We start from the raw sequence: 16,791 nt of genomic DNA, 5'->3' as shown, positions 1-16,791 counted from the left end.
GACTACCCGAGTGCCTGAACCTGAGCGGCTTGGACCTAGGAGGTGCATGCTGCCCAGGGCCAGCCTAGGATTGTTCCCGGCGGAACAACCTAGAGTCCGAGCAGTGTGGACAGGGAGGCTACACACGCCGTGAGCAGGGGCAGACCCAGGGTGGCTGAGGCACTGCGAGCCCACGCCAGTGTTATTTGTTTGCAGCATCCCTCCCTCCCTCCCCACAGCGCGACTGAACAAGTAAGCCTAAAAAAAAAAAAAAAAAAAGTGTCCTCCACCGTGCCCTTTGTGTCAGGGCGGAAACCAGATACTGAAGAGACTAGCTAAACAGAAGAAGATGTAACAGAGGGAAACGCCTTGGAAGCTACAGGCAATAGATCAAAACCCTGTGGTTACTACGGACTACATAGGAAGGGGCCTATAGATCTTGAGAAATATAAATCAGACCAAGGAACTAGCCAAAAATGAACTGAACCCACAACAACACCCAAAAAAAAAAAAAAAGTCCTAGATATATTTTTATTATTTTTACGATCATTCTTTCTTTTTTAATTAAAAAAATTTTAAGTCCTCTATTGTTCCTTTAATTTTCACTTTTATAACCTATTACTTTGAAAAAAAAAAAAACCCCTATTTTTTTCTTCTTCAGCAAACTTCATATATATATATTTTATAATTTTTTGACCTTGTTTTTTTTTTGTTTGTTTTTGTTTTTTTCTTCTTTTCTTTAACATTGTATTTTTGAAATTCCAAACTTTACTCTAGATTTTTAATTTTCGCTTTTTGGTATATGTTATCAATTTTGTACCTATAGTTTTTTTTTATATAATTTGACTTTTTTTTTTTTTTCTCTGTTTCTTTCTCTTCTTCTTTTATATAACATTGTATATCTGAAATTCCAAACTTTACTCTAGATTTTTAATTTATGCTTTTTGGTATTTGATATCAATTTTGTACCTGTATTTTCTTTATAATTTTTGTGACATTGTTCGTATTTGTTTGTTTGTTTTCTGTCTTTATTTTTTCTTCTTCTTCTTCTTTTTTTTTTTTTTTTAACATTGTATTTTTTTGAAATTCCAAACTCTACTCTAGATTTTTAATTTTGCTTTCTGGTATTAGTTATCAATTTTGTACCTGTACTTTCTTTATAATTTTCATGACCTTGTTTGTTTTTGTTTGTTGTTCGTTTTTCTCTCTTTCTTTTCCTCCTTTCTTTAACATCGTATTTTTGAAATTCCAAACTCTACTCTAGATTTTTAATTTTTGCTTTCTGGTATTAGTTATCAATTTTGTACCTGTACTTTCTTTATAATTTTCACGACCTTGTTTGTTTTTGTTTGTTCGTTTTTTCTCTCTTTCTTTTCCTTCTTCTTTTCTTTAACATCGTATTTTTGAAATTCCAAACTCTACTCTAGATTTTTAATTTTTGCTTTCTGGTATTAGTTATCAATTTTGTACCTTTAAGGACCCAATCTTCAGGACCCATTTTTCACTAGGGACTGAGATTACTGGCTTGACTGCTCTCTCTCCCTTTGGACTCTCCTTTTTCTCCACCAGGTCGCCTGTGTCTCCTCCCTAACCCCTCTCTACTCTACCCAACTCTGTGAATTTCTGTGTGTTCCAGACGGTGGAGAACACTTAGGGAACTGATTACTGGCTGGATCTGTCTCCCTCCTTTTCATTCCCCCCTTTGATCCTTCTGGCAACCTCTGTTACCTTCCTCCTTCTTCTCTTCTCTGTATAACCCCGTGAACATCTCTGAGTGGTCCAGTTGTGGAGTGCACATAAGGAAGTGACTACTGGCTAGCCCACTCTCTCCACTATTGATTCACCTCATCTCATTTGGGTCACCTCTAACTCCCTCCTCCCTCTTCTCTTCTCCAAGTAACCCTGTGAACCTCTCTGAGTGACCCTCACTGTAGAGAAACTTTTCATCTTTAATGTAGATGTTTTATCAATGGTGCTGTATAGAAGGAGAAGTTTTGAAACTACTGTAAAAATAAGACTGATAACTGGAAGCAGGAGACTTAAGTCCAAACCCTGACTCCAGGGAACTCCTGACTCCAAGGAACATTAATTGACAGGAGCTCATCAAATGCCTCCATACCGACACTGAAACCAAGCACCACACAAGGGCCAATAAGTTCCAGGGCAAGATATACCAAGCAAATTCTCCAGCAACAAAGGAACACAGCCCTGAGCTTCAAGATACAGGCTGCCCAAAGTCACCCCAAAACTATAGACATCTCATAACTCATTACTGGACATTTCATTGCACTCCAGAGAGAAGAAATACAGCTCCACCCACCAGAACACCGACACAAGCTTCCCTAACCAGGAAACCTTGACAAGCCACCTGTACAAACCCACACACAGTGAGGAAACACCACAATAAAGAGAACTCCACGAACTGCCAGAACACAGAAAGGACACCCCAAACTCAGCAATTTAAACAAGATGAAGAGACAGAGGAATACTCAGCAGATAAAGGAACAGGATAAATGCCCACCAAACCAAACAAAAGAGGAAGAGATAGGGAATCTACCTGATAAAGAATTTCGAATAATGATAGTGAAATTGATCCAAAATCTTGAAACTAAAATGGAATCACAGATAAATAGCCTGGAGACAAGGATTGAGAAGATGCAAGAAAGGTTTAACAAGGACCTAGAAGAAATAAAAAAAAAGTCAATATATAATGAATAATGCAATAAGTGAAATTAAAAACACTCTGGAGGCAACAAATAGTAGAATAACAGAGGCAGAAGACAGGATTAGTGAATTAGAAGATAGAATGGTAGAAATAAATGAATCAGAGAGGATAAAAGAAAAACGAATTAAAAGAAATGAGGACAATCTCAGAGACCCCAGGACAATATTAAACGCTACAACATTCAATCATAGGGGTTCCAGAAGAAGAAGACAAAAAGAAAGACCATGAGAAAATACTTGAGGAGATAATAGTGGAAAACTTCCTAAAATGGGGAAGGAAATAATCACCCAAGTACAAGAAACCCAGAGAGTCCCAAACAGGATAAACCCAAGGAGAAACACCCCAAGACACATATTAATCAAATTAACAAAGATCAAACACAAAGAACAAATATTAAAAGCAGCAAGGGAAAAACAACAAATAACACACAAGGGAATTCCCATAAGGATAACAGCTGATCTTTCAATAGAAACTCTTCAAGCCAGGAGGGAATGGCAAGACATACTTAAAATGATGAAAGAAAATAACCTACAGCCCAGATTATTGTACCCAGCAAGGATCTCATTCAAGTATGAAGGAGAAATCAAAAGCTTTTCAGACAAGCAAAAGCTGAGAGAATTCTGCACCACCAAACCAGCTCTCCAACAAATACTAAAGGATATTCTCTAGACAGGAAACAAAAAAACGTGTATAAACTCAACCCAAAACAATAAAGTAAATGGCAACGGGATCATACTTATCAGTAATTACCTTAAACGTTACATGGGTTGAATGCCCCAACAAAAAGACAAAGACTGGCTGAATGGATACAAAAACAAGACCCCTACATATGTTGTCTACAAGAGACCCACCTCAAAACAGGGGACACATACAGACTGAAAGTGAAGGGCTGGAAAAAGATTTTCCATGCAAATAGGGACCAAAAGAAAGCAGGAGTAGCAATACTCATATCAGATAAAATAGACTTTAAAACAAAGGCTGTGAAAAGAGACAAAGAAGGTCACTACATAATGATCAAAGGATCAATCCAAGAAGAAGATATAACAATTATAAATATATATGCACCCAACATGGGAGCACCACAGTACGTAAGACAAATGCTAACAAGTATGAAAGGAGAAATTAACAATAACACAATAATAGCGGGAGACTTTAATACCCCACTCACACCTATGGATAGATCAACTAAACAGAAAATTAACAAGGAAACACAAACTTTAAACGATACAATAGACCAGTTAGACCAAATTGATATCTATAGGACATTTCATCCCAAAACAATGAATTTCACCTTTTTCTCAAGCGCATGGAACCTTCTCCAGGATAGATCACATCCTGGGCCATAAAGCTAGCCTTGGTAAATTCAAAAAATAGAAATCATTCAAGCATTTTTTCTGACCACAATGCAGTAAGATTAGATCTCAATTACAGGAGGAAAACTATTAAAAATTCCAACATATGGAGGCTGAACAACACACTGCTGAATAACCAACAAATCACAGAAGAAATCAAAATTTGCATAGAAACGAATGAAAATGAAAACACAACAACCCAAAACCTGTGGGACACGGTAAAAGCAGTCCTAAGGAGAAAGTTCATAGCAATACAGGCACACCTCAAGAAACAAGAAAAAAGTCAAATAAATAACCTAACTCTACACCTAAAGCAACTAGAAAAGGAAGAAATGAAGAACCCCAGGGTTAGCAGAAGGAAAGAAATCTTAAAAATTAGAGCAGAAATAAATGCAAAAGAAACAAAAGAGACCATAGCAAAAATCAACAAAACCAAAAGCTGGTTCTTTGAAAGGATAAATAAAATTGACAAACCATTAGCCAGACTCATCAAGAAACAAAGGGAAAAAATCAAATCAACAAAATTAGAAACGAAAAATGGAGAGATCACAACAGACAACACAGAAATACAAAAGGATCATAAGAGACTACTATCAACAATTATATGCCAATAAAATGGACAACGTGGAAGAAATGGACAAATTCTTAGAAAAGTACAACTTTCCAAAACTGGACCAGGAAGAAATAGAAAATCGTAACAGACCCATCACAAGCATGGAAATTGAAACTGTAATCAAAAATCTTCCAGCAAACAAAAGCCCAGGTCCAGACGGCTTCACAGCTGAATTCTACCAAAAATTTAGAGAAGAGCTAACACCTATCCTGCTCAAACTCTTCCAGAAAATTGCAGAGGAAGGTAAACTTCCAAACTCATTCTATGAGGCCACCATCACCCTAATACCAAAACCTGACAAAGATGCCACAAAAAAAGAAAACTACAGGCCAATATCACTGATGAACATAGATGTAAAAATCCTTAACAAAATTCTAGCAATCAGAATCCAACAACACATTAAAAAGATCATACACCATGATCAAGTGGGCTTTATCCCAGGGATGCAAGGATTCTTCAATATCCGCAAATCAATCAATGTAATACACCACATTCACAAATTGAAAAATAAAAACCATATGATTATCTCAATAGATGCAGAGAAAGCCTTTGACAAAATTCAACATCCATTTATGATAAAAACTCTCCAGAAAGCAGGAATAGAAGGAACATACCTCAACATAATAAAAGCTATCTATGACAAACCCACAGCAAACATTATCCTCAGTGGTGAAAAATTGAAAGCATTTCCTCTAAAGTCAGGAACAAGACAAGGGTGCCCACTTTCACCATTACTATTCAACATAGTTTTGGAAGTTTTGGCCACAGCAATCAGAGCAGAAAAAGAAATAAAAGGAATCCAAATTGGAAAAGAAGAAGTAAAACTCTCACTATTTGCAGATGACATGATCCTCTACATAGAAAACCCTAAAGACTCCACCAGAAAATTACTAGAAATAATCAATGACTATAGTAAAGTTGCAGGATATAAAATCAACACACAGAATCCCTTGCATTCCTATACACTAATAATGAGAAAACAGAAAGAGAAATTAAGGAAACAATTCCATTCACCATTGCAACAGAAAGAATAAAATACTTAGGAATTTATCTACCTAAAGAAACTAAAGACCTATATATAGAAAACTATAAAACACTGGTGAAAGAAATCAAAGAGGACACTAATAGATGGAGAAATATACCATGTTCATGGACTGGAAGAATCAGTATAGTGAAAATGAGTATACTACCCAAAGCAATTTATAGATTCAACGCAATCCCTATCAAGCTACCAACAGTATTCTTCACAGAGCTAGATCAAATAATTTCACAATTTGTATGGAAATACAAAAAACCTCGAATAGCCAAAGCTATCTTGAGAAAGAAGAATGGAACTGGAGGAATCAACCTACCTGACTTCAGGCTCTACTACAAAGCCACAGTTATCAAGACAGTATGGTACTGGCACAAAGACAGAAATATTGATCAATGGAATAAAATAGAAAGCCCAGAGATAAATCCACGCACATATGGACACCTTATCTTTGACAAAGGAGGCAAGAATATACAATAGATTAAAGACAATCTCTTTAACAAGTGGTGCTGGGAAAACTGGTCAACCACTTGTAAAAGAATGAAACTGGACCACTTTCTAACACCATACACAAAAATAAACTCAAAATGGATTAAAGATCTAAACGTAAGACCAGAAACTATAAAACTCCTAGAGGAGAACATAGGCAAAACACTCTCCGACATACATCACAGCAGGATCCTCTATGACCCACCTCCCAGAATATTGGAAATAAAAGCAAAAATAAACAAATGGGACCTAATTAACCTTAAAAGCTTCTGCACATCAAAGGAAACTATTAGCAAGGTGAAAAGACAGCCTTCAGAATGGGAGAAAATAATAGCAAATGAAGCAACCGACAAACAACTAATCTCAAAAATATACAAGCAACTCCTACAGCTCAACTCCAGAAAAATAAACGACCCAATCAAAAAATGGGCCAAAGAACTAAATAGACATTTCTCCAAAGAAGACATACAGATGGCTAACAAACACATGAAAAGATGCTCAATATCACTCATTATCAGAGAAATGCAAATCAAAACCACTATGAGGTACCATTTCATACCAGTCAGAATGGCTGCAATCCAAAAGTCTACAAATAATAAATGCTGGAGAGGGTGCGGAGAAAAGGGAACCCTCTTACACTGTTGGTGGGAATGCAAACTAGTACAGCCACTATGGAGAACAGTGTGGAGATTCCTTAAAAAACTGGAAATAGAACTGCCTTATGATCCAGCAACCCCACTGCTGGGCATACACACTGAGGAAACCAGAAGGGAAAGAGACACGTGTACCCCAATGTTCATCGCAGCACTGTTTATAATAGCCAGGACATGGAAGCAACCTAGATGTCCATCAGCAGATGAATGGATAAGAAAGCTGTGGTACATATACACAATGGAGTATTACTCAGCCATTAAAAAGAATACATTTGAATCAGTTCTAATGAGGTGGATGAAACTGGAGCCTATTATACAGAGTGAAGTAAGCCAGAAGGAAAAACATAAATACAGTATACTAACACATATATATGGAATTTAGAAAGAGGGTAACAATAACCCGGTGTACGAGACAGCAAAAGAGACACTGATGTATAGAACAGTCTTATGGACTCTGTGGGAGAGGGAGAGGGTGGGAAGATTTGGGAGAATGGCAATGAAACATGTAAAATACCATGTAGGAAACGAGTTGCCAGTCCAGGTTCGATGCACGATGCTGGATGCTTGGGGCTGGTGCACTAGGACGGCCCAGAGGGATGGTATGGGGAGGAAGGAGGGAGGAGGGTTCGGGATGGGGAACACATGTATACCTGTGGTGGATTCATTTTGAATTTGGCAAAACTAATACAAATATGTAAAGTTTAAAAATAAAAATAAATAAATAAATAAAATGAGCCTAAGAGCTTAACAGACACCTCACCAAAGAAGATATACAGATGAAAAATAAACATATGAAGACATTCCACATCATATATTATTAGGGGAAATGCAGAAGTAAACAACAATGATATATTACTACGTACATGTTAGAATGGCTAAAATTTGGAACACAGAGAACACTAAATGCTGGTGAGTTTGTAGAGCAATGGGAACTGTCACAAATTGCTGGTGGGAATGCCAAATGGTAAGCCACTGTGGAAGACAGGTGGTTTCTTACAAAACTACACATACTTTTACCATATAATCCAGCAATCACATTCCTTGGTATTTACCCACATAAAAACTTGCACGTGAATGTTTATAGCAGCTTTATGCATAATTGCCAAAACTCGGAAGCAGCCAAAATGTTCTTTAGTAGGTAACTGGATAAACTGCGGTACATCCAGACAATGGAATTCTTTCCAGTGCTAAAAGAAGTAAGCAACTGAGTCACAGAAAGAACTGGAGCAAAATTAAATACATGTTACTAAGTGAAAGAACCCAATCTGAAAAGGCTATATACTGCATGATTCCAACTCTATATGATATTTTGGAAAAGGCAAAACTATGGAAATAGTAAAAAGATCAGGGGTTGGAGGAAGGGAGGGATGAATAGGCAGAGCACAGAGGATTTTAGGGCAGTAAACCTACTCTGTATGATATTATAATAGTGGATACATCAAACTCATAGAATATGCAACACCAAGAATGAACCCTAATGTAAACTAGGGATGTTGGGTGATAATGGTAACAAATGTACTACTTGGGTACTGGGGAAGGTTATGTGTATGTGGGGGCAGGGAGTTTATGGAAAATCTCTGTACATGCCCCTCAATTTTGCTGTCAACCTAAACTGCTCAAAAAATAAAGGTTTAAAGAAAAAAAAAAAAGAAGTCATGAATTCTGTATCCAACAATATTGTCAGAACAAAAAAACCAAAACACACAATTAACAAGCCTGGTCTGGTGAATGTATACAGAATACTGCCCACGTCAGGGGAATGCATTTTCTTTTCAAATAGACAATTATGAAATTGATTACATCCTAGACCTGAAGGTAAGTACCAAAAAAAAAAAAAAAATCTGATAAACAGTATTTATAAACATCATTAGTGGTAAAATAAAGGGAATATACTAGGTTCAAGAAAAGGAGTACTCAATTTTTTAAAGATCAATCCACCCCAAATTGATCTTTAGATACAACATATCCCCAAACCAAATCCCAACAAGATTTTGGGGGAATTGGTCAAACGGATTACAAAATTCATACAATACAAAGAGCCAAAAAAAAAAAAAAAAAAGTCAAGATATTTCCAATGAAGAAGGTAAGAAGACTTACTCCACTGAATTTCAGGACTTTATAAACATACAGTAATTAAAACAGTGTGGTAATAAGAGAGGAATAGACAAGTAAAGTATACCAGTGGAATCAATGAGAGTTCCCAGAAACAAACCCACACGTAAGTGGAAACCTGATCTATGATAGCTGGCACAGCAGATCAAAGAGAAAAAGGATACCCTTATCTATATATTCTCTTAGGATAACTGATTATCTACACAGAAAAAAAAGAAAATGGATCCCTCCCTCACACTACATACAAAAACCAACTGCAGAAGATAAAGAGCCTAAAAAACCAGATACATGACTTTGCTGGCAAAGGTCCTCTAGTCAAAGCTATGGTTTTTCCAGTAGTCATGTACGGATGTGAGAGCTGGACCATGAAGAAGGCTGAGCCCCAAAGAACTGATGCTTTCGAACTGTGGTGCTGGAGAAGACTCTGAGGGTCCACTGAACTGCAAGGAGATCCAACCAGTCCATCCTAAAGGAAACCAGTACTGAATATTCATTGGAAGGCCTGATGCTGAAGCTGAAGCTCCAATACTTTGGCCACCTGATGTGAAGAGCTGACTCACTGGAAAAGACCCTGATGCTGGGAAAGATTGAGGGCAGGAGGAGAAGGGGGCAACAGAAGATGAGATGGTTGGATGGCATCACCGACTCAATGGAGATGAGTTTGATCAAACTCCAGGAGATAGTGAAGGACAGGGAAGCCTGGTGTGCTGTAGTTCATGGGGTCGCAGTCAGACATGAACAACAAAGAGCCTACATGAGAAAAGCAAAACTTCTGAAAGAAAGTATAGGAAAAGTAATAATTCTTCATGAATGCCAAAAAAAAAAAAAAAAAAGCTCGTAAGGAGCAGAAAAAAGTCAGATTAGTCACAACATTTAATAGAAGAAAATGGAGTAATGTTTTAAGAATTCTAAGACAAAGAAAGTAGGAACCAAATACATATTTTACCCAACCAAGTTGTCATAAAAGATGGGTAAGACATTCTCAAACATAAAAACTCAGGCAATTTAGAATCTAACAGAAAGCCATCTTACAAAAATCACTTCAAAAATATATACCATAGAAACGTGACTCAAAGAAAGAGCTCATGAGCAGACATGCCATAATAAAAGAACTGATGATTAGGTGGTTAAGGGTGAACCAATTTACTTACAGAACTCAAATACAAACAATTATGTATATTTAAGATTTGGAACAGAATATGTTACAAGCATGCTCAGTCGAGTCTGACTCTTTGTGACCCCACGGACTGTAGCCCTCCAGGCGCCTCAGTCCATGGGATTCTCCAGACAAGAATACTGGAGTGGGTAGCCATTTCCTTCTCCAGGCGACCTTCCCAACCCAGGGTCAAACCCACATCTCTTGAATCTCCTGCACTGATAGCCAGATTCTTTACCACTGCACCACCTAGAAAGCCCATTACAAGTCTAGACAATGTAAACATAACAATTTAACATCAATCTCAACTTAAGAATGAGGAGATGGGAAGAATGCAAAAGTGCCACATACAGAAACATATCACCTATTTACAACTGAAACTTTTAATTTATAAAAACAAAACATGAGAATGCTGCTTTTTGGCAATCAGCAAAAATTTTAAGGATGAGTAATATCTATGTTGACAAGACACTGGAAAACAGACCCTTATCTACATTAGGAAAATGCTGCTGCTAAGTCGCTTCAGTCGTGTCCGACTCTGTGCGACCCCACAGACGGCAGCCCACCAGGCTCCCCCGTCCCTGGGATTCTCCAGGCAAGAACACTGGAGTGGGTTGCCATTTCCTTCTCCAGTGCATGAAAGTGAAAAGTGAAAGTGAAGTCAGTAAGTCTAAATTTTAGTGGGTTGTGTGGCTGTTAGAGTAAGTGATGCCATCTTGGGCCAGTACAGTTCCTCCTGTCCTTCCACTGACCCTACTCAGGACTAAATTTCACTTCTCTGTCATCAAGAATTTGCAGTTAATAGATACTGTTCAAAGATCATTAGGTCCAGGATGCCTCTATGCTCTGTTAATTCCCAACAATGGTGAAGACCTTAGCTAACATACTCCTGGTACCCGGAAGACTAGTTATCCATTCATAAATATTGACTTAAGAATGCACTTCCTATGTCCAAGCACGTACTCCCATGCCCTAGGTTAACTATTAAATTGTCCCAGGGGGTCCCTCGGCAGTGCAGGGTGCAGCTGAGAAAGCTTCCAGATCACTGCCAGATCCCACCCAGTGAGTAGGTTACCCTACAATAAACTGATCCATTGATTAATGTAACTGCCTGCCTTGTTATTCAGTCTCAAGATACCTTCTCAATTCAGTAAGCACTCTTCATTCCCTCTGTCCTCCAACATGGGTAAACTGGGAAGATGCACCAAAATTTTAAATCAAACTCCTAGAAGTGAAAAGATCCATCATTTTTAAAACTACCTCCAAAACCTGGATCAATTTACCCTCTCCAAGACAGACTCTAGAAAAATCAACACAAGACTCAATCAGAGGCCAAAGCAGAAGAAGAGTGAGAGAAAATGTGAAATTCTTCATCGCTCATTCTTTCTCCTCATATGGTCTACATTATTAGCATCTTGAAGGCAGAATCCAGTTCTTATTTGCATGCAGAAGTTAACAGAATGTAAAGTAATTCTAAGATGCATTCTGATTTTTCCCGTTTAACAGCAATTTTACAAAGAACAAGAGGAATTAGCAAAAGAAAATACGTTATTGCTGAGTAGCTATATTATGATGCTCCAGATACAACAGGACTCAAAAATTTAAATATGCTTATTCCCAGGTCAAGGCTGTCTATAATAAACACTGTTTTTGAAAAACTGGTTGAACTCTCTGGACCATACCTGTTAGCCAAACTGTACAACCACGAAAGCCGCCTCTGGTCCCCACCACTTGTCCTCTCTTGTTTCTGCTGACATGGTGGGCTTGATAGGTGACATTAGTTGCTCTCTGCATCCCCTGGAAAAAAGGGGGGAAAAAAGAAAGAATTTTGGTCTACTTGAGTTCCTTAAAAGGTAAACATATATTCCTTGCAAACATACAGTAACTGCCCTATGTAACATGACAAAGCAAGGAAAAAAGATGAATACTAACAGCTTTTCCTTTCTTTAGAGTACCTGGCACGGTGTCCAGTTCTTTACATACACCAATTGATTCAGTCTGCTGCTGCTGCTAAGCTGCTTCAGTCGTGTCTGACTCTGTGCGACCCCATAGACGGCAGCCCACCAGGCTCTCCCGTCCCTGGATTCTCCAGGCAAGAACACTGGAGTGGGTTGCCATTTCCTCCTCCAATGCATGAAAGTGAAAAGTGAAAGTGAAGTTGCTCAGTCGTTTCCAACTCTTAGCGACCCCATGGTCTGCAGCCTACCACACTCCTCCGTCCATGGGATTTTCCAGGCAAGAGTACTAGAGTGGGGTGCCATTGCCTTCTCTGATTTAGTCTGCACAGCTCCCCAAAGATGCAGAAAGTCCTACTACTATGGTTTTCCAGATTAAGGTGTTAAACCTGAGAAAAGTTAAATAACCTGCCCCAGTTCCCATAAATTCTGAATGGTGGACTCCAGAGCCCTGTCTTCTCACTCATTCATTCATTTATTCATTCATTCAACCAGTGATTCCTGAGGCCATACTTGTACACCAAGTGAACAAAACAGGTTCCCTACCCTCATTGAGCTAATATTCCACTGGGAGACAGACCAATAAAACTTAATTATTAAATCAGAGAGTGACAAGTGCTCTCTGAAAACAGGATAAAACTGGAAAGAGAGATAGGGGATGACTGCTTCTTTAAACAGGATCATCAGGAAAAGCCTCTTGAGTAGGTAGCATCTGAGCAGATTCCTGAATGAGGTGTGGAAGGGATGTCTGCAGGTATCACGAAATGGGTAATGATAAAAAAAAAAAAATGGAATGCAACTGTTGTTCTCTCAAATTTTTTTCTTCTTAAACAAAAAGGGTATAAAATTACATAGGCTTCAAAGGATCTTAATAGACATTTCTCCAAAGAACAAACACAAATGGCAAATAAGCACGTTAAAAGATGTTCTAGCACATTAGCCATCCAAGACATTAAAATCAAAACCACAATGAGATACCACTGCACACCCACTAGGATGGCTATAATCAAAAAGACAGGCAAGGGGGCTGCCCTGGTGGCTCAGTGGTAAAGAATCCACCTGCCAATGCAGGAGTCACAGGTTCGATCCCTGGTCCAGGAAGATCCCACGTGCTGCAGAGCAACTAAGCCCGTGCGCCACAAATACTGACGCCTGTGTGCCTTAGAGCCCATGCTCGGCAACAAGAGAAGTCACTGCAACGAGAAGCCCACGCACGGCAGCGAAGAATGGCCCCAGGTCGCCACAACTAGAAAAAAGCCCATAAGCAACGAAGATGTGGCACAATCAAAAATAAGTAAGTAAAATAAAATTATTTTTAAAAAGACACGCAATAACAAGTGAAGTTACGGGGAAACTGGAATCCACATACGTTCACTGATGGAAATGTACAGCCACTTTGGAAAAGAGCAAGTCTACAAAACATTACATATGATCACCAAATGATTCCCACTCCCAGATTCATACTCACGAGAAGCGAACACAAGTCCACATGAAACTTGTACATATATGCTCTAACAGCATGATTCACAAAAGCCAATGGGTCAAACAACCCCACTGTGCATCACAATAATTAAACAAAATGGTTTTTTTTTTATTGTATGGTATATCCATATAAGGAAATATTATTTGCTAATAAAAAAGAATGAAGTACTGATACATCCTACAATATGGACAAACCTCAAAAACATTATACTAAGTGAAAGATGCTGGTAACAAAAGCCACATATTGCATAATTCCATTTGTTAATATGTCAACCATCCAGAACAGGAAAATTTAGAGGGATAGAAAGTAGATTAGTGACAGCCTCAGACTGGGATGTTAAGTGCCTTCTAATGGGAACAGGGTTCTTTCCTAGGGTGGTTAAAAGCTCTAAAACTGACTGTGCCGATGGTTGCACAAGTCTGTAAATATACTAAACAGCGTGTATTTACAAATTGTACATTTTAAGCGGGTAAACTGAATGGCGGGCAAATTTATCTCAATAAAGTTGTTTTCTAAAATTGAAAAAAATGAATCATATAGGTTCTGTTTTGCCCTCCCATGGAGCAAAAATATAATTATAGGGTCTTTCCAACAAGTTATGCCTTTGTAAAATAAGTGTCAGCATTCTTTTAATTGGGTGTCTGTATCTGATACTTCGTATAGCTCTTCAACAGTTTTATTCATCATTCATTCAAAGACATTTACTGAAGGCACACTACATGCCTGATATTCTTCTAGCTTCTGATGAAAATACCTATAAAATCACTGTCCTCCTGAGGCCTTTCTAATCCTCCCTGCCAAGGCAGGAGTTCTCAAAGCCTGGTCCCTAATCAGCAGCGTTGGCATCTCCTGGGAAATGCTGGTGAAGAATCCACCTGCCAAGTCAGGAGACACAGGTTCGATCTCTAGGTCTGGAATATCCCCTAGAGGAGGAAATGGCAACTCACTCCAGTCTTCTTGCCTGGAAAATTCCATGGACAGTGGAGTCTGACAGGTTACAGTCCATAGGCTCGCAAAGAGTCGGACACCACTGAGTGACTGAACAAGCACGCGTGGGAAATGCCAGAAATGCAAATTACCAGAACCGATCCCAGGCAAACTAAGTCAGAAACTTTCGGATGAAGCCCAACGATCGTCATTCTAAAGCCTTCAAGTGACTCCAATGCCAATTCAAGTTTGAGAACCCACTGGAAAAACAGAGGAGGGCAAATACACCAAGATAAATATGGAAAGTATGTAAATTAGAAATAGTATCAAACAGGAGGGGAATGTAAATAAAGCCAAAAATGAGAAGAAGTATCAGAGGAAGGGTGATGTTTAGACAGGGTGGCCAGGGAAGGCTTCAGCCAGAATAAGGCAGTGAAGGTCTCTGAGGACCTCTGAGGGAAGCCCCTTCCAGATGGGGAACAGCAAGCGTAGAGAAAAGCAAGAAGTAACGGGGAGCTCCAGAATGACTGCCGGGGAGCTGGAACAAAGCATCTGAAGTCATTTAAAGCCAGAGCAGCGGCCATGACTGTGTGCTTCCACAGCCACACGAGTGGCTCATGTTGACGCATGAAACAGTCAGAGACAGAGGTCATCAAAACGGGAAACAAACACCCTCCCAGGTATACACACATGGACTTCGAAACGGGACTATTTTTCCATCGAGATCTTCAACTTCCAGATGTATTCTTATCTAAAACTGGCTAGCCTAAAGAAGTGCTGGAGGTTCAGAATCTTTCCTCATCTCCCTGCACAACTGCCGGGGCTACAGGAGAAAGCACCTCTGTCCATCTGCCTCTTACTGTCCATCACCCATTGCCCTAGGGAGTGGGCGGGATCCTCAGGAGCCAAAAGGACCCCTCCCCCACTAACCATCTCATTAACAGGTTGTCTTCCAATAATCACGAAGAATACTAATAGGGGTCTCCCATTTCATTTCCATTAAACTGAGGAGGCAGACCTAACTTTCCGGCTCTGCATTTCCAGGATTTTAAACAAAACACGGGATATCAGACAGACATCTGCATCTCTTGGCAAGCAATGGCACCTCTTTCCTGAAGTGTCCAGTTTCAGCTCCCAGCCAGGCAGCCTGGGAGGAGACAGAAGCCGAATCTGCTGAGAGGGGACACAACAGGAACGGGTGGTGGGGGGCGGCACCAGGAAGGTCAGCTGGCTACACTTGCAAAACCTGTTCCACTTGGTCATCTGGTTTGGGGATGTTTTTCCAAGTTACTTTGCTTTAGGGCAAGAAGAAACCTGTATCTAATGAATTTTAATTCATTTTGGCACCATAAAATACCTTCTGCTTTTCTTTTTAAACTGAGTAGAATGTAAAACAAACAAAAACAAAAAACTGAGAAGCTATAAACTGCAGAGGATATGGCTGACAGAAGATACAGGATAAAAGATTGTTTTAATCACTAGGAAAGTATGCTCCCTCCAGGCCTCTTGCCTCCTATATTTCAAAAAATTCTGGCAGCCAATATGGCAGCCTGGGTACAAGGAGGCTTACTGTTTATGGATGTTTGATATTTTTCATATTAAAAAACAAACCTCCAAAAAGATTTGCCACAATCTCCTAATGCCCAGTTTTTCGGAATAAACCAAAGAACATTTTTTAAATCTATTAGAATTGCAAGATGGTAGGTAGATGCCTGAATTTTACTAAAAATCTAAAGGCCACTTCTTTTTTTTTTTTTTAAAGGAATATAAAACTATTTATTGACCACTGTTCACCAGTATTTACAATAAAGTAAACAATATACAGTTGAATAACATTCTGATTACTACAAAGTTATTGTTTTTCTTGGCTTCTGCTGAACTAGTAACCCAAAATACTGAGAAAATTGAGCCTTCATGTAAGGAATGGATTGGAGTCAAGTCTGAAAAAACATGTAGGTCAAGCGTAGATTAGAAAAGTTTGTTCACTCATTTATTCCTATAGATAGTAAACTGCCAATATTTAAAAACTATCCGATTAGGTTTCCATGAACAAATCTGAGACATCCCATGTATCACAACCTTTCCTAAATACAGCACAGAGACTTCAATTTCTTGTAAAACAATGGTTCACCAGAAGGAATCATCAAGTGTCCATTTAATTAAGTTTTGCTTTGCTATATTAAAACATACCACTAGGGCCACTTCCCTTCTTTTCCTTTTCCATCCCACTCTAACCAAATCCTGCCTATAATTCTGCTGGGAAAACTTGACATTAGTGACTAAGGGCCAGGAGTGAGTTATTTCCTTCCAACTC

At 38.9% G+C, this 16,791-nt stretch overlaps 1 protein-coding gene across 2 annotated transcripts in view; it reads right to left on the bottom strand.

Moving 5' to 3' along the window:
• PAPSS1 (3'-phosphoadenosine 5'-phosphosulfate synthase 1) overlaps nt 1-16,791 on the bottom strand; it is a 121,521-nt gene that overhangs the window by 95,012 nt on the left and 9,718 nt on the right. For both annotated transcript variants that reach the window (XM_070372042.1, XM_070372043.1), the window contains exon 2: nt 11,795-11,909. In XM_070372042.1, the coding sequence (XP_070228143.1) occupies nt 11,795-11,909 (115 nt within the window). The remainder of the gene's footprint in view (nt 1-11,794; nt 11,910-16,791) is intronic.

This window comes from Bos mutus, chromosome 6 (genome assembly GCF_027580195.1).
Source record: "Bos mutus isolate GX-2022 chromosome 6, NWIPB_WYAK_1.1, whole genome shotgun sequence".
NCBI classification, from domain to species: Eukaryota; Metazoa; Chordata; class Mammalia; order Artiodactyla; family Bovidae; genus Bos; species Bos mutus.
This window is presented reverse-complemented; position numbering and strand designations above follow the sequence as displayed.